Below are 19,725 nucleotides of genomic sequence, written 5' to 3'. Positions count from 1 at the left end.
GGTGCACCAACATGCTACTGACTTGCTCAGTTTGTGAAGCTGTATCTTGAATAAACCATCCTATTTTTCTGTAACTGTAATCACTTGTTTGTCTGCGTATGTACATTAAATCTACCGATTTCCTTCCCATTCGGATAATTCCTTCGTGGTGCGACGCTATTTCCCTTAGAGCGTAAATCACGCTGCTGTGCAATGTGATATGCTAACTTGTGCAAGGCAGGTTTTCAGTAGTAAACAGGAAGTGTGGAGCCGTACAGTGAGTCAAAACATTTTGTTCAGTAGGAGGTATATATTGAAACTAGAGAAACAAATACTTGGTTAAAGGACCTCATTTACACATTAATATTCAAGTTATGCTTCTTTTAGACAAACATGTCTCTCACGACAATATGGAGGCAAGCTCGGAACACAGAATCTTTACTAATACGATCTCACACACACTCGTCTAAAGATTTCTACATGTATATGTTTAAATCGTGAGAAGGAAGAGGATGAGGCAACGACTTGTAGAACACATGCAAGAAGTCACTGATGAGGTCCACGTGGTTACTGTGGTTACCAAGACAATGATTATCTAATCATGAATCTGACATCGAATGAATCGTTCGCAACATTACTAATCTGCCCTAATCGTATTAAAAAATAGTAGAGGATATGGCGTGCAGAAGTAGGTGGCAAAGCGGCAACGGTCAGTCTACTCAGTCTGCTACAGTGTGTGTGTCCTCCAAGTTCTGCCAGCCCATCAACTTGGCCGGACAATCTCTGACGTAAGGTATTACAAACCTCACCCAGCCTTAGCCTACCAAGCGTGTATTGAGATACAAAGAGACAAAGCTGACGATAGTAGACGCTATAGTGCAGAAGATGTAAACGCTTAATAATTACGGGCACCTCTCACACGACGATCGTTGTGGACCAGTTTAGCTACGAATCGTGAGATACAGAAACTAGGAAGATGTTTTGAAGTTTAATTAGTGGTACTCCAGCCAACGAGTAACTTCACGTGTTTGACTTTCTAAGCGGTCAAAATCCTTTGCACAAAACGTAAACAACGTACACGTGTGAATGGGATCTCCGAGAACTCATTCATTTACAAACCATTTAATAATCCCTGCTATGTGGGTTAATTCATCTATAAAATTCTCCTACAATATTCGCCTCTTTGTAGTGCTGCCTGTATCACCCAGCGATATTGTGTTTCTTCCTCGACGTTGTTCATCAGACATGACAACGTTCATCCATTGTTTTACGTTTGTTGTTTGATAACTGTCACTAACCGGCGGCATTGAAGCGCCAAATCTGAGACCGTTTCGACAATACACAATCATCTGTACCTGTCTGATTTGACCTACACACGCCGAAGTACGTGGACATGGCTCTCCGCCGTTCCATGACGGTTATGCACACTGTTACAGCTAACACACTTACAGACTTACAGCACACCTTTGCACTAATAGTTGCAAACTGAATATAAGTATTACCTGCAAGGCTTGAAGTCTGATAATCATCAGTGCTTGTAATTAATGTAATGCGCTACACAGACACTGGACGAAAATCTGTCAGTCCCCTCAGGTACTTATTTTGTAGCGCACATATCGCGACGTGGTAATCTTTAGACGTCGTGTTCAAATATTTCTAATGCTAAAAGAACTCGACGCACTTTTGTTAGTCTGTATCAAATATTTTTTACAGCTGCGATGATCGACTGACATCTAAACTGGAGGAACAAAGCATTTTTTCATCTGGTTGGCAACAGCCCCGGATTTTCAGGAAAACTTTTCCATCCAAAGCGCAGATGTTACTGATAGCGATCAGAGACATTGCTTAGGAACTGACGTACCTCGTCTGTCAGGATCAACGAGTTATCCACTAGCAGGTCTGTAGCGCTGACAGAGCGCAGGAAGTCCACCAGCTGCTCAGAGTCGTCCGTCTCGAAGCCAAGAGCTGCTCCCAGACGAAATGCGTTCCTGCGAGCTGCCTCCAAGGGGCCTGGGCGTCCGATGAAGTTTCCGCTCTGCAGGATGATTCTGGAGAACAACCCTGTACGAGAGGTTAAGCACTCAAAGTACATCGTACAGAGTCAACAATAGGAAAATGAAAAGATGAAACTTAATAAACACTACAAATGAGCGTCAAGCTGTCCGTACAAAATGGAATCACGCTGCACACTGAGGTAACAAAAGTCATGAGATACCTCCTCAAATCGTCTTGGACCTCCTCTTGCAACTCGAAGTAGCGTGGACTCAAGAAGTTGGTTGGTTGGTTGATTTGGGGGAGGAGACCAAACTGCGAGGTTATCGGTCTCATCGGATTAGGGAAGGATGGCGAAGGAAGTCGGCCGTGCCCTTTCACAGGAACCATCCCAGCATTTGCCTGAAGTGATTTAGGGAAACCACGAAAAACCTAAATCAGGATGGCCGGACGCGGGATTGAACCGTCGTCCTCCCGAATGCGAGTCCAGTGTGCTAACCACTGCGTCACCTCGCTTGGTACTCAAGAAGTCATTGGGAGTACGCTGCAAAAATACTGAGCCATGTTGCTTCTATAGCCGTCCATAGTTGCAAAAGTGTTGCTGGTGCAGGATTTCCTGCACGAACTGACCACTCGATCATGCCCCATGAATGTTCGATGTGTGGCCAGATCATTTACTCGAATTGCCCATAATGTTCTTCAAACCAGTTCGAAACAATTGTGGCGCATTGTCATCCTTAAACATTCCATCTTTGTTTGGGATTATGAAGTCCCTGAATGGGTGCAAATTGTCTCCAAGCAGCCGAACATAGCCATTTCCGGTCAATGATCGGTTCAATTGGACCAGAGGACACAGTTCATTCCATGTTAACACAACCCACATCATTATGGAGCTATCATCAGCTTGCACAGTGCTTGCTGACAACTTGGGTACATGGCTTCGTGGAATCTGCGCATCACTCGAACCCTGCTATCAAATGGTCACATGCATCCATGCCCGCGGCAGGATTCGAACCTGCGACCCAGCAGCAGCGCAGTTCCGGACTGAAGCGTCTAGAACCGCTCGGTAACAGCGGCCGGCCTGCCATCAGCTCCTACCAACTGAAATCTGACCAGACCACGGTTTTCCAGTCGTCTAGGGTGCAGCCGATGTGGTCACGAGCCCATGAGAAACTCTGCACGCGATGTCATGCTGTTAGCAAAGGCACTAGCGTCGGGCGTCTGCTGCCACAGCCCATTGACACCAAATTTCGCAGCACCATCCTAAAGGATACGTTCATCGTACGTCCCATATTGGTTTTTGTGGTTATTTCACGCAGTGTTGCTTGTCTGTTACCAGTGACAACTCTAGGCAAACACCGCTGCTCTCGGTCGTGGTGAAAGATAATGCCTGAAATTTTGTATTCCTGGCTCACTCTGTGAATCTCGAATTACCGAATGCCCTAACGATTTCGGAAACGGAATGTCCCATGCATCTAGCTGTATCTACTATTCTGCGTTCAAAGTCTCTTGATTCCCAACGTGAAGCCATCATCACGTCGGAAACCTTTTCAGATGAATCACCTGAGTACAAAAGACAACTCCGCCGATGCACTGCCCTTTTATGTCTTGTGTACGCAATACTGCCGCCAACTGTATATGGGCATATCGGTATCCCATGACTTCTGTCACTTCAGTTAAATGAATGCGACATGTTTCGAACTGGCACTTATGGTAAATCAAGGACCAAGCCGCATGGTGCAATAGTTACGACACTCTTCCCGCATTCAGACAGGTTCAAATCACCACACGACTTTCGAGATTTAGGTTTTCCGGGGTAATCTAATGACTCTTTGGGGCACAGTGATTGACTTTTCGAGTTGTGAAATTCCATCCGTTGCTACATGATGACGCATTTTTTTGCATGTACTCCAGAAGTCTTTGTTTTGCGGTGCCGCCACTGATGCTTGTTGTCGAATCCTTCCTTTGTAATTCTGCTGTGCTTCAGCAAATGCCCATAGCAGTTGTTTTCTCGCGTTCGCCTCTATCGCCCAGCTTCATTTTTATGAATGGTGTAACACCAAAGAAACGAGATCAAGGGCTGCATCCGAAGGTGCAGTTGAGACAGATTGCTATTTAAGGTCTATTTTGATCGTTCTTGTCGAATGAAATTATAGAAGGAATTTAACGTAGTTGAAAACATCCACTGTGTGGAATGGTCATCAACATCTCCAGATCTAAATCGTGCAAAGTAAATCTGGGATGCAATGAAAAGAAGAGTTGCACCTAATCATGTGTCGAGAATGGTTCTGCCAGACTTCCCCACGGTCTTCCGCACAAACGGAATTCCCTGTGAACAGCAGCCTTGAAGCACATCATAGGCAGTGCGCCACGTCACTGCCATACGGATGTGGCAGTTAGTCGTCTGGTAAGCTGGATATGTATTAACATTCAATATAAAGATGTTGCTGCTGGTAGTTACGACTGTTTTTCATGACTTAGGCGATATTTTACAAAGTCAGAGTCACGGGACTGGTTGTCCCACTTGAAGACGGGCCATATACGACGCCCGAACAATGTCCAGGGTGTGCGGTGGTGTGGTATGTTGTTCTGCCTACTGAAAATGTCCACTCACCTTTCGGTGATTTTCTGCAGCACACGTGATTCCCTGTTGGATAGCGAGTAGTGTTCCTTAGCCAAAAAAACTGTAGTTGAAACTAACCACTCTGCCCGTATCTGAAGAGTGCATCAAACGTTTTCTGGTTCCAGGTTTTACTAGCTGTTTAATAAAAGTAAATAGTTGTATGAAAATTTCGACATACTGTCATTTCCTGAGTATAAAATATGTGTTTCAGTGTTTTTGGAAATTTAACCCTTAATGGGATAATTTTGTCTGGATGTAGATCAAATACCGTAGGTTCCCATTAATAACGGATTGTTCTAAATTCCACCAGTAAGGGTGTGACGTAGGGGACGAAAGATTTTTTTTGGAAATATGTCGCTATTAAGGTAATTTTGAAGCTAGCAATACAAACATTGGTATTTGATTTCTCGGTCAGAAATATAAAATGCGAGTTTCAGCATTTTTGGAAATCAACCACTAAGGGGGTAAAATAGTGTGTGAAAGCTTTTTTTAAATAAATCGTTATTAAAGTACTACTAAAGCATTTTTAAAGTTACGTCAATAAAAATTTGTATTTGACATATCGGTTAGAAATTCTGCTGCTAAAGCGGTCAACTAGGGATGAAAATTCTTAAGAAAGTATTTCGTTATATTGAAATATTTTTAAAGCTAAATCTGTAAAGATCGCTATTTCACTTGAAACAAAAATAAAAAAGAAAACAGGCAACGCAGACCACGCAGTCTACGGGAACGAAGCAGCTGGAGCTGGGTTAGTCGTATATTTCTCGTTTCCTCAGTACCATAAACTGCCGAATTACATAGCATAAATTTCTCCTCATGTAAAAGGCTCACTCACGCTATCCAGATACTAATTACGCCGCTATCATATACTCAGTTAACAAAAATTCATATATTCACATGTCACATTATATCACTTTCATTCCTTCATCGACTCTAAGAACCAAACACCCCAAAGAACTAGTAATTAACAAAAGACATAATATTGGCAAAAGATAAAACTTATTTACGAAAAACACATTGTTTTGTGTGCCGAAGATTTCATTTCCTTGCCTGTACGATAGTGACGCCTCTTAGCCATTATCGTAACTACTAGCACCTAGCTGCACTATAAGAACACACATGTACCACGGATTATTTGTGACTCATCACTACCTGTATGCAGCTACATGATATCGTCAGACTATCGTCGTAGGGGCTACAGTTCGGTCTTCAGTATTGCAGAGGCAATGTTTCTTTATGCATAAACCGACGCATACAACGACCACAAGTTTTTGATGAACAGATCTCAGGTTGCTTCTGTAGAACCATACTACTGTGAGTCAGATCAGTAGCGATTTTAATGTCGGACGTTAGGTATAAATGCATCACAAAGGCTTGAGCAGTACCTTCCCATTAATTTTGAATTTTGGCCACTCAGAATATTTTTTTGTTGAAGAAAATTTTCTCTGCTTCTATTACTTTTTCAAAATGTGTGTATTTAGTTTCAGAACTTTTCTAGTTAATGCACTGAACACTGCCATATATCAAATGTCTTATAATTAAGCCTAAACTTACTAAGTAATCATTTCGACAACTCGTTAACGAAAGATGATCTCTTCTCGAACATTATTTCCTGAAGAGTTTATTAACAAATCTGTCAAAGTTGCAGTATGCATGTTAGGCGACTTGTTTCGAAGGAGCTGATTCATTCTCAAGCCTGACCTACTGAGGCTACAAAAAACAGTACGTAGTTTTCAGTGAGCAGTGAATACAAATGTGAAATAAGTGAATACAAATGTGAAATTACGATATGAACAGTTCAAATGTGACAGAAATGAAGTACTTGAATTCAGACATACCTGCACTGAAAGTGCCTGCTCTCAATAACTAACATCATAACAGCTATACAGGCTTTACAAAGTAATAGTAAATGAGTGTCACAGCCAACATATGAGTGCTCAGTAAGTCAGAATCAAACTTGAGACCAACACAGCCAACAGTATCAGGAAATGTTCGATGGCGTTGGTGTCGAGTTTAGTCTATAAGCGCACGTCCGCAGCCAATGGCAGTGTCGCGTTTTAAGTGAGGATGCATCAAAACACCTTTATTAATCTTTACATCAATGTAGTAAATGACAATGGCAAATATACAGGCATTGCACAAATGCAAATTATAGTGTCGTGCGTACTCGTTCGTACATTTAAATATAAGACAGGCGTTTCATATTCAGGCACTCGTCCACAGCCAATCGGCGCATCATATTAAATAAGAGGCATTTCAGCGTCTTTATTAAAGAGTCACAGTAAGTAAAAAATGACAATAAAAAATAAATAAATAAAAATACATTTGTTGCGCGACTACAAATTTTGTGTCATACGACACTAGCGACGTTGAACTTCTCCTTGTACTGTTGGCTGTGTTCGCCTGCAGTTTGATTCTGATTTGTGTTGATTGTGACACTCATTTACGATTGCAGTATAAGGCATGCATTGCCATTGTGAAGTTAGTTATTAAGACCAGACGCTTTAAATGCTGGTATGTATGAATTTAAATAATTAATTTCTTTTGATAAAAAAGGCTTAAGTAGGTCAGGCTTGAGAATGAACCAGCTGCTTCGAAAGTAATCGCAAACATACGTACTGCAACTATGACAGATCTGCTAATAGACGGCTCGTGAAGTAATAAAAATAAGATTGCTGATCCTGTATCAACAAAAATGTTAAAACTGAAAAATTTTGCACATTAGTGGAGTAGTTTCGTAGCGCGCGTGAGTGAGGCGCCAGATACTGACCAGCTGTCAGCGGCGACACCAAATGGATGGACGATGTCATGGCCCCCGAGCTTTCTCCAAACAACGTCACCAGCTCTGGGTCTCCGCCGAAGCTGGCGATGTTCTGCTGCACCCATGATAGCGCCAGCTGCTGATCTTTCAGGGCAGCGTTGCCAGGGGCAACCTCGTCACCGGTACTCAGGAAACCTGCAAACGCGAGCAGCTTTGCTAGTTCGAACATCTGTAGTTTTGTCCTGTTGTAAATATGCTTTATTTTTATAATTTTTTACCATAAATCCATTCATTTGAATGAAACTTTCCTTTGCCACTTCCCCCTCTCCCGTCTCTCTCTCTCTCTCTCTCTCTCTCTCTCTCTCTCTCTCTGTTTATATTCCCCGCTTTCAAACAGATCATTTAGTTTAATATCCAATGAAATAAAAATACCAACATGAGAGAGCGTATTGCTCTTACGGTATATCCGAGAACTATAAACAGGCCCACATAATTCCGAAATGTGATGATGGCGTCTCTTATCTAACTTCAACCGACAATTCAGAGCTTCTGGTCTAGAAAAACAATAGATTCATAGTCTTTCACACAAATGTTGAATAAAATGACTTTTTTTAATAATAATATGAATATTTATATATGTGTTTGGAGAGAGAGAGAGAGATTGATTTTGGTTGAGATTTTTACTTTATGTAGTAACTGGTACCTGAATTTTGGTTGCTGCCTCCTTCAATGATCATCTTCTGAACCAGTTGGTAACGTATTACAATTTCGAGGAAGTTATTGTTCTTTAAAGTTTAAAATACGACTCTGTTAGTTACTTGGTCATATTGCGGATAGCGTAGATCCCAAGTTTTCGCAGCTTTTCGTACCTAGGGGACCACTGTTGTAAGTAAATAAGATTAAACAGCAATCTGCTTTTCGTGAGAAAAGGAGATTACGTAGCACACAAACTTCCATCAAACTACACGTTTTGCTACATCAAAATTGGTCAATGGAGTTCAACACCATATTATTGTACAAGAACATAATCCAATTACTGTAATTAAGAAATTATGAGAGGTTGTTACTTATTGAATGAAAACTATAGAGAATGCATTTCTTTTCCTGTATTTTAGTGAACTTTGTACACTTACAATTCTATCTATTGATAGACGGCGACGACAATGAAGTTCACCTCCTTTTCCAAAAACAAGATATTTTGGCAACTCTTGCACATACTTTACTCGGTTTTATCACTAAAATATCAATTTTCATTAAATGTAACAACACGTTCTGAGCGACGGCCTAGCAACACGTCCTCTTTCCACAAGATACAGATTAACAGTTCTCTTTTTTTTTTAATAAATCAATTGTCTTTTTTTTTTAATCCACACTCAAATATTCACAACTACTATCGTTGCGGGTTGCGCGCTAAAGAGTTTGTTGCTGTCAAGCTGCACTTCACTTCACTTCAAGTACTTTTTGAATCAAATTTACATTTACGGTATTTAGATACATTACTGAGCTTCTCAGAATAAAATCAGACACAAATTAGTTTAAAAAAAAAAAAAACAGTGAGGCACACACAACATTACAGTTGCCGGTAGTTTACAAGTGTCTTACTTGGGCCTCCTATACTCTAGGATGCTGTTAGGAAAAAAAGAAAACGAACTGGAATCCTCATAGCTTTGACGGTCAGGTTTCACATAGTGACATAACATCAGAGCTCTCCAAACAAACTGGGAAATGCCTGGTGCAAAGCACCTAAACTTGAGATGTCATATCAGTCGAATAGCAGTGAATAGTAAAAGAGTGAATAGTGGATCAGTCGTAATACAAAAATTACACCAAGCGAGATGCTGCAGTGGTAAGACACTGGTCCCAAAGTCGGGGAGACGGCGGTTCAAATCTACAACCATCCAGATTCAGTTTTCCTTGTTTTTTTCTCACAGTTGCTTAAAACATGACAAGTGGTTCCTGTGAAAAGAACACTGCCTATTTTCATCACTATTCCTAACTAGATGTCCATCTCTAATGACGTCGACGTCGATGTCCACAGATCAATATACTTAGAAATTCTGACGCTTAAATTGACTAGGTACTCTATTCAGATACCATTCTGATGCTTTGCTATTTGTTTTTCGAAAAAGTAATCCAGAATTTTTATTTTAGTTTCGATGAAGTATTTGATTAATTGAAGTCTTTTAGGTAGATTCGAACTGAGGTCTTTTGTTTCTTCTTACAGTCTCTACTCATTATGTAATGTGAAGATATAATGTTCGTTTTTCTTTTATAGATATTACCTTCAGTATATTGTTACTGAATGCACTGTTCGAGCTGTCATCAGTTCTTGAGGACTGCAATGATATCAGCATTGTACTCTCAATTTTTTACAGGAATTCCATCTTAACCACCTTTTCTCCTTGTTGCTAGTGAATATTTGGATGCAGTTTCTTGAGATATTTACAGATGAACCTAATGCATCGTGCGACGGAAATGACTCTTGCTGTGAGATGAAAACGGCATAGTCTCAATGAACTGCGTCCATTTAGATCGTAACCGGTACAAAGTACAATGGTGTCCAAAATTAAAGCAATAAATGGAAATTTTGGAAGGTTGCATTTATTTTGCCACAAAACAGCGTAAACGGGTGATATTAAAGTACAAACATTGTAAAGAATACACAACGTAATCAACGGCAACATGCATAACGCTAGACAAAAATCTTCTTCGTTTTTTCCTACTTAACGGATTTTCATACACATTGCGACAACTTGTAGTAGTAGTAGTAGTAGTAGTAGTAGTAGAAGGGTTTTGTGGACGCACGACAGCAAGGTCTTCAGCGCCCGTTCAGTATCATAGTGAGACGGGTGTCAAGAAAAAAACTCAGAACATTTACATCAAACGGAACATAAAACACAGGGAACAATCATGGAAAAATATGTGCTCACCCACAACGAAGCATGGGATGAAGCAGGGCGTCAGCAGTAAAACACGGACAACACAGGAAGAAAAAGGTAGAGGGAGCTAAAACAATGGAGCAGATGGAAGTGGCTGACTGACCGCAAGGAAAAAAGGGAGGAGTCAGCCACTCTGCAGTACACTAAAACCGCCAGCCTAAAAGTTTAGGCCAGAGTCCAGACACATCACAAAACTTAAAAAACCCTAGACACACACGTCTCATCGTTAGCTAAAACACAGGGCAGATCCCCATCAACTTGTGCTTCTGAACTTGCATCACGGTATAAAACGCAGTCTGTTAAAATGTGCCGGACAGAGATGTGCACACCACAAGCATCACAAAACGGAGGATTTTCCCGCCGTAATAAATAGCTATGTGTCAGAGGACAGTGCCCGATCCGAAGACGTGTGAGCGCCACCTCTTCCCGCCTGAGCAGCCGGCAGGAGGAACGCCACGGCCGAGTGGTTGACTTTACCGACCGCAGTTTATTGGCCGTCATCGCCAGCCATTCGTCCTCCCACAACTCCATGCACTTCCTGTGGAGTGCAGCGATGCCTGACTGCAAGGGGATAGGACACTGGACCACATCCTGCTCTCTGCAGGCCTCCTTGACAGCCCGATCAGCCTGTTCATTGCCCCATATGCCGACATGACTGGTTAATGTGCTCCGTATGGGGTGTGACCACCTCTGGCAGCTATACAGGCGTGACAACGACGGATCATGCTGCGAATGAAGTCATGAATGTCATATTGAGGCAATAACGACCATTCTTCCTGCAGAGCTACTCGCAAGTCTTGGAGAGAGGCAGGTGAATGCTGACGTGATGCAACCCGTCTCCCTGGTGCATCCCAGACATGCTCTATGGGATTCAAATCGGGAAAGCGCGCAGGCCATGGCATAGGTCCAATATCTTTCCAGGGAAACATATACCACCTGTGCCCTACGAGGTCGAGCATTATCGTCCATCACCTCGCAACAACCGCACACGAGGTTCCAAGATCTCGTCAAGATACCGAACAGCAGTTAAACCTTGCCGATTTACCCATACAATTTCCCACGCCGTTAGGAATCCTCCCCGGTATCGGTCTCTTTCCACAATGTTTGGATCCCGAAATCGTGTTCCACGCTCCCTCCAGATGCGAATCCGTCGAGAATCACTCTCCAGACCAAATCGGGACTCATCTGTGAAAAGAACATTGGCCCACTGTTCGATCGTCCAGGAAGCATGTTGACGACTCTCCCCTAGACGTTCTCTTCTGTGAAGAGTGTTAGAAGTACACAAACAGCAGGTCTCCAACAATAAAAGCCACTCTGCTGAAGCTTTCTGTATACCGTTTGCCGCGGTGCAACACGTCCTATGGATCGTGCGAGGTCACATGCCAATTGATGTGCAGTATTAATGCGATACCGTTGTATCCTTACAGCCAAATAACGGTCCTCTCTTTCTGATCTCACGCGTGGTGGGCTCTGCCATGGTCTTCGGGATACAATTTCGGTCTCTATAAATTCTCGCCACATGCGAGAACCAGCGGAACGATTCACATTAAACCATCGTGCCAAATCAGTTTGCTACTGTCCTCCTTCCATAATTCCTACGGCCCTCCACCGCAGAGTCTGGTAGACGTCTTCTCTGCCTCATACTGTACCATCTTTTACTGTGTACAGAGCGATTGTGGGTGTGGTCTACCCGTTTTATAGCTGCCCTGTCGTCATCGTTGGCGTGTTTGTCCGTTAACCTGAATGCCATCTGCCGTGCAGAACACGATCGTGTTCTGGAATAATAGAGGATTATTGTTAAGGTGGTTCGATGAACCATCTGCCAGGCATGTAAGCGTAATTTGCAGAGTATCCATGTACATTTAGATGTACGGACATCTGTTGACAGTTTGAATGATTATGTCGTGAATTACACACCGGAAGGGGAAATAGGAGTTTGTGCTTTAATTTTGGACACCAGTTTAGCTTGGAGAGAAAGAAAGCACAGGCCTATGACTTTTTTGGCTAGAATGGAAATGCTTTGAAGATAACGCACAATCTTCAGTTGATAGTGCCATCTAGAGTGTAGACCTGTAAGCAAAGAGATCGTATCGTATGAGCTGAAGAAACAGAATTAATTAATAATACCTGGATTTTTACTTTGTACGTATCAATTTTTGTAAATCTTTGCTCACATTGTTGTAGTTTTTTGGACGGGAAACTACATGATTTTTGAGCTACTTACTGTCGTTGAAGAGGTAATGTGTACGTTGAGTTATGAATAACTTAGAAGTGGAAAATTATGCTCACAAAGTAAGGAACATTTTAGATAAATATACAGGAAGATTAACGAATGATGCTGGAATATGTAAATGACTAGAAAGTTATTTGCATCTGCAATTGTATCTCAGGAAAAGTAGTGGATTGGGAAGACTTCTGTTTACGACGTAAGAGTGTACAGAAATTATAGCAAGAAATGTGGTCGTGTGATATATGATACGACATGTGAACAGTTTGTGTATTGTGTATTAAACAGGGGATCTAGAAACGACGAAGAGGCTTCGTCCCGCCGTAGCCCTCAGTGGTTCACAAACCCACAACAAGCCACAGCAGTCCACCCGCCCCATCGCCTCCCCACACCAAACCCAGGGTTATTGTGCGGTTCGGCCCCCGGTGGATTTTGCAGTCCAGTCGAGATGTATAGGGTGAGGGAGTGTTCTGAAAACCATTCACATATTCTTACAGCACGATGAACCCAAATTTTGTCGTGTTGAAAAATAGGGGTAGCAATAGCAAGCAGATGTTGATTGAAAAGCAACACCTGATCGTTCAGAATGTTTAAATACAGTTACTGGTTCGTGTGAGTGATCATATCAGTGAGCGGGCCAAGTCATCAAAAGTATAATACCCCCCAAAACATCACGATTCACTTCCGGCTTGAACCTGATGTTCCACACATTCAGTACGCAACGTTTCACACGATCTTTGGTGCACTCGACGACGTGCGTCATCTGAATATAGACAAAACATTACGTTCCGCCGGTCAGCTACCGTCCACTTTCGACTATTTCGCTTTATGTGCCTCTGTGAGCAATGACCTTCTGCGATGCGACCGACTCCAGATGTTCACTACGTCCAGTTCTGGTCTTAATGTTCTCTCGCTTGCAGTTGGTGATGGACTCTCATTCATCGTCTGCAGCAATTCCTGTTGAGTTTGGAAGCGATTTTGATTCAAAAGCCGTGAAACGCATCTCCGGTGCCCCTCAGGTAGGATTTTTTTCCGACCACAATTCAGGAGTCGTGTTTCGTGGTCACGTTTGTTACACCACTGCCTGTAGACACGTTGAACAGTCTGCCGCGAAACACCAACAGATCCATCAATTTCCCACACCATAATATATGGCCATGGGCGCTGCCAATCACGATTATCCCTTTACGCTACTCTGTCACGTCCTTACATTTGAACCGGGGACCTAAAAACGACGGAGAGGCTTCGTCCCGCCGTAGCCCTCAGTTGTTCACAACCCCACAATAGGCCACAGCAGTCCACCCACCCCACCACCACCCCACACCCGAACCAGGGTTATTGTGCGGTTCGGCCCCCAGTGGATTTTGCAGCCTTTACACTCGTAAACAGTCGAGATACATTTTTCAAATGCAAGTTGCACAATAATGCATTTTATTTTATTAATAATCCAATAATGTAAGTAATATGTTGGCAGATGCAATACTTATGCACTTCTACCGATGATTATTGGAATTCAGTAATTAACTGCATGATTCTCTTAGTATTTTACCTACCAGTCCGTAATTATTCACATGATTTGTTCTGTACACTTAAACATAAATTGCTGATGACTGCTGAAACGTAACTTATGGATACTTGTTGTTATCTTTGTAATGGAAGTGGATAGTATCATAATTCATCACTGAGTATGGTGTGGGTATCGAATAATTCAGTTGAGATAAATATGTGATGTTTCTTTCAAAACAAAATATTAATTTTACATCATTGTAACGATGAACACTATTGTGGGCACGTTATTCTGGCATCAATGCGGCAGTGGTAATTATCTATGCCAATTCATGTCTGAGTATGAAAAATTTAATGTTTGCCAACAGCGGTAAAAATTATGCTTTATATTCTATCGGTTTCTGAGTGTAAAGAAGTAATGCTATCACAATTACTTCGTATCCTTCACCATACTGCGATATCCTTTCCACATGACATTTCCGCTATTGAATGAATCAGAACTCAAAGTGTTCCATAGTTTCGCAAATGATATATCAGATGAAATCAGAAATGATACATCAGATCCCATCGTCGAGTTCATTAAAGAAGTAAGTCAAATTCGACGTTTTATACAACATTTCGGTTTTACATTGAATGTTATTATAAGTCAACGGATTCATGCTGTGATTTGTACTGCAACGAGTAGGATATTTGGAAAAGCGCACATAAATGATCCTAGACACGAAATCCATGGGTTTATATTATAATACAAGGTGGCGCACGAAATGTGTTACCAATTGTTTCTTTCAGAATTTACGACGTACATTAGATATCACGCTGGGGTTTCTACGGCAGTACCAGAAGAGCTTGGAAAAACAAATGAGTTACGAAATGACGTGTAATTCACGATACTGCCGCTAGGAGACTAGTAAGCAGCAATGGCTGACAATGGAAGACTGACGACTCAGCAACGATCGGCAATTGTGCTACTTTTTCATGAAACGAAAAGCCTTGTTGTGACTCAGAGGCGTTTTCGACAACAGTTTAACAAACGATGGGTCCCTTGCAAGAAGACCATCCACAGGTTCTACGATAAATTTGTACAGGAAGGAACAGTATTGGAAGCGAAGCGACCCCGGCCTAAGCGTGTTTGTTCGCCTACGATTTGCTGTACAGAGAAGTCCCGGGAAATCGTGTAGAAAGGCAGCAGTGCAACTGGGAATATCCAGACGCTCCGTTCAACGCATTCTTAAAAGTGACCCCCATATGTACCCATACAAGATGACCTGTGCACAGAAGCTCACTGAAGAACACAAGTAGCAGAGACTACTGTTTGCTCAGTGGGCGGAGGATAGGGAAGAAACTCTCAACTACGTTTGGTTTTCAGACGAGGCGCATTTTCATTTAGACGGTGTGGTCAAGAAACAAAATGTACGCTTTTGGGCCACTGAAAACCCACAAGTGCTTCATGAACGACAACATTATGCTCCGAGGATTACAGCGTGGACAGCAATTTCCAGTCACGGACTTATTGGAACCTTTTTTTTTTTTTTTTTTTTGAAGAAACTGTGAACAGCGAGCGTTATTTGAGGATGCTTTGCAATAGCTTCATTCCACAGCTTCTTGCTACTGCCTTGCCCTTCAATACGCAGTGGTTTATGCAAGATGGAGCAAGGCCACATACCGCAAACACTGTGTTCGAGTTTTTACACGAGCATTTCGACATGTGGATCATTTCACTCAGTTTCCAGGTCGCTTCAATGACGGACAAAATTGGCCCCCCAATAGTCCAGACCTCAATCCATGTGACTTTTTTCTTTGGGGGTACCTAAAGGAAAAAAATTTCCCGAAACGTCCACGTGATTTAATGGAGCTCAGAAGACTTATTCTTCAAGCTTGCAGTGAAATTACGGAAGATGTGCCGTAGGGTAATCAATAACTTCAGTGTTCGTCTGAAGGAAGTTAGGAAACGAAATGGTGGACATATTGAGCATGTGCTGAGTTAGAACAAATCTCCATGGACGGCTGTTCATTGGTTCCTTTCAGACTGTATTGAGAATAAAGTTTATATTCAAAAACAAAATGGTAACACATTTCGTGCGCCAACCTCTAATTTGTTCTACATAGTTCAAAATGAGTTTCAGAATGAAGTAATAGGTTTGAGGTGCATAGTTTCTTGCACTTCTATTCTAAAGCAAATGTTGAACAACTCTTACGATGAACGTACGTACCGAGCTGTCCCAACCGGTAGTTGATGGTGACGAGTATGACTCCATAGGAGACGAGGAAGTCCGGGCCGTACTCCCTGTCGGAGCCGCCCCCGCGGATAAACCTCCCCCCGTGGACCCAGAACATGACTGGCAGCCCAGCGCCCTCCTCTGGGACGCCCGGCACGTACACGTTCAGGTAGAGGCAGTCCTCGGAGCCGTCGCCCGTATTCTGCACGCAGTCGCTGCCGTACTCGGTCGCATCCCGCACGCCTTCCCAGTTCGTTGCTGGCTGTGGTGCCTGTCAACATATCATTATAAACACAAGAGTTATTTTGTACGTAATAGATAAGGATGAGACATGGAAGGTGTAATGTTGTTGTTGTTGTTGTTGTGGTCTTCAGTCCTGAGACTGGTTTGATGCAGCTCTCCATGCTACTCTATCCTGTGCAAGCTTCTTCATCTCCCAGTATCTACTGCAACCTACATCCTTCTGAATCTGCTTAGTGTATTCATCTCTTGGTCTCCCTCTACGATTTTTGCCCTCCACACTGCCCTCCAATGCTAAATTTGTGATCCCTTGATGCCTCAAAACATGTCCTACCAACCGATCCCTTCTTCTAGTCAAGTTGTGCCACAAACTTCTCTTCTCCCCAATCCTATTCAATACCTCCTCATTAGTTACGTGATCTACCCACCTTATCTTCAGCATTCTTCTGTAGCACCACATTTCGAAAGCTTCTATTCTCTTCTTGTCCAAACTAGTTATCGTCCATGTTTCACTTCCATACATGGCTACACTCCATACAAATACTTTCAGAAACGACTTCCTGACACTTAAAAATCTATACTCGATCTTAACAAATTCCTCTTCTTGAGAAACGCTTTCCTTGCCATTGCCAGTCTACATTTTATATCCTCTCTACTTCGACCATCATCGGTTATTTTACTCCCTAAATAGCAAAACTCCTTTACTACTTTAAGTGTCTCATTTCCTAATCTAATTCCCTCAGCATCACCCGACTTAATTTGACTACATTCCATTATCCTCGTTTTGCTTTTGTTGATGTTCATCTTATATCCTCCTTTCAAGACACTGTCCATTCCGTTCAACTGCTCTTCCAAGTCCTTTGCTGTCTCTGACAGAATTACAATGTCATCGGCGAACCTCAAAGTTTTTACTTCTTCTCCATGAATTTTAATACCTACTCCGAATTTTTCTTTTGTTTCCTTTACTGCTTGCTCAATATACAGATTGAATAACAGCGGGGAGAGGCTACAACCCCGTCTTACGCCTTTCCCAACCACTGCTTCCCTTTCATGCCCCTCGACTCTTATAACTGCCATCTGGTTTCTGTACAAACTGTAAATAGCCTTTCGCTCCCTGTATTTTACCCCTGCCACCTTCAGAATTTGAAAGAGAGTATTCCAGTTAACATTGTCAAAAGCTTTCTCTAAGTCTACAAATGCTAGAAATGTAGGTTTGCCTTTTCTTAATCTTTCTTCTAAGATAAGTCGTAAGGTCAGTATTGCCTCACGTGTTCCAACATTTCTACGGAATCCAAACTGATCTTCCCCGAGGTCGGCTTCTACCAGTTTTTCCATTCGTCTGTAATAAAATTAAATTTTTTATTATTCTGTGACTATTAGTGTAATGTAATAAAATAAAATATGAGCCGTGACTTATACAAAAAAAGAAACACACATTAATGCAATGGCTCAGCATAAAAGGGAAGTAACTAATGTAGGAATATTATTAACAGTGTAATATGTTGTTTAATTTAGCTCGACGTGTATAAGCACTCACAAGGGAACCTCCCCATCGCACCCCCCTCAGATTTAGTTATAAGTTGGCACAGTGGATAGGCCTTGAAAAATTGAACACAGGTCAATTGAGAAAACAGGAAGAAGTTGTGTGGAACTATGAAAAAAAAAAAAAGCAAAATATACAAACTGAGTAGTCCATGAGCAAGATAGGCAACATCAAGAGTAGTCTGAGCTCAGCAGAGCCGTGGCCCCGTGGTTAGCATAAGCAGCTCCGGAACGATAAGTCCTTGGTTCAAGTCTTCCCTCGAGTGAAAAGTTTACTTTCTTTATTTTCGCAAAGTTATGATCTGTCCGTTCGTTCATTGACGTCTCTGTTCACTGTAATAAGTTTAGTGTCTGTGTTTTGCGACCGCACCGCAAAACCGTCCGAGTAGTAGACGAAAGGACGCGCCTCTTCAATGGGAACCGAAAACATTTGATCGCAAGGTCATAGGTCAACCGATTCCTCCACAGGAAAACACGTCTGATATACTCTATACGACGCTGGTGACGGCACGTGCGTCATGTGACAGGAATATGTTGTCGACCCACCTAACTTGTACACTTGGGAATAGGTAAAGAGATTCTTCTACCTTGCCCGATTTAGATTTGCTTGTGGATGTGATAATCACTCCCAAAAAAGTGATAAAAACATAAGAGTTTGTCACATAAACTGCAACTAATGAATGCAACAGTTTCACTGTCGCACAGTTTTCCCTGTGCTCTGTCAAAACATGTTTTTAACGTTTTCAAATTTTTCCATGTGTAGACCGTCAAATCCTGCATATGTCCAAGCAAATCTGAACGTGTCCCGGAATTTTTGAGAGCGAAGTTGATTATATGTGAGTGCCTGAACTTTGATAATTGCCTGAAAATAAAAAATTAAACTTTTCACTCGAGTGAAGACTTGAACTAAGGACCTCTCGTGCGGGAGCTGCTCAAATAATCACGGGACCACGGCGCTCCTGGGCTCGCAACATCCTTGATGTTGCCTATCTTCGCATGGACTACTCAGTTTGTATATTTTGCTTATTTTTTCATAGTTCCACACAACTTCTTCCTGTTTTCTCGATTGATCTGTGTTCAGTTTTTCAAGGCCTATCCAGTGTGCCAAATTATAACTAAATCTGAGGGGGGTGCGATGGGGAGGTTCCCTTGTCAGTAAACTAGCTCCATTCTCAGGATAGTTACGTTATCGTCTATAATTAATTGTCCTTTTCTTATTTATCCAACACTAGGCTCGTGAGAAGTCGTGTGCTTATTGCACCAGAGAATATTTTCCAAGTCTGTTCGATGTACACTACTGCAGTACGTAACTTCATGTCGTGGTTTCGTCTCGATTCCCCAATATAAGATAACAAGAGTAGCATCTACAAATGAAATACTATAATTGAACTGGACTCCCGTGACCAGTCCTTTCCTGCCTGGGATGTTATCTCGCTATATAAAGAAAATCTGTAAGTAAAATTGTTAAATTATTAGTAGCTGCCTCTGGTCTCGTGGGATCTGAAATAAAGTTAATTGTCCTAACCGACGGCACGTCTCGTGAATGAGCTAAAAGAAAAATGTTAAAGATTTTTTTTAAGATGGCGCCATAAATGAAAATTCTTTGTTAAGGCCCATATCTACTTAAGGCAGTCTAGTTATCAGACTAACAATAGATTGACCGCATACACAAAATTCTTTTGACAAAATGACCATTATAT

The 19,725-nt window shown here is 42.0% G+C and overlaps 1 protein-coding gene across 1 annotated transcript in view; it reads right to left on the bottom strand.

The window, feature by feature from the left end:
* LOC126176750 (juvenile hormone esterase-like) overlaps nt 1-19,725 on the bottom strand; it is a 128,030-nt gene that overhangs the window by 69,251 nt on the left and 39,054 nt on the right. The window contains exons 3-5 of the mRNA XM_049923917.1: nt 16,238-16,514; nt 7,365-7,550; nt 1,841-2,040 (exon numbers count right to left, since the gene is read on the bottom strand). Of these exons, the coding sequence (XP_049779874.1) occupies nt 1,841-2,040; nt 7,365-7,550; nt 16,238-16,514 (663 nt within the window). The remainder of the gene's footprint in view (nt 1-1,840; nt 2,041-7,364; nt 7,551-16,237; nt 16,515-19,725) is intronic.

This window comes from Schistocerca cancellata, chromosome 3, assembly GCF_023864275.1.
Source record: "Schistocerca cancellata isolate TAMUIC-IGC-003103 chromosome 3, iqSchCanc2.1, whole genome shotgun sequence".
In the NCBI taxonomy this organism is placed as follows: Eukaryota; Metazoa; Arthropoda; class Insecta; order Orthoptera; family Acrididae; genus Schistocerca; species Schistocerca cancellata.
Note: the sequence above shows the minus strand (reverse complement) of the source record. Positions and strands in the feature narration are given on the sequence as shown.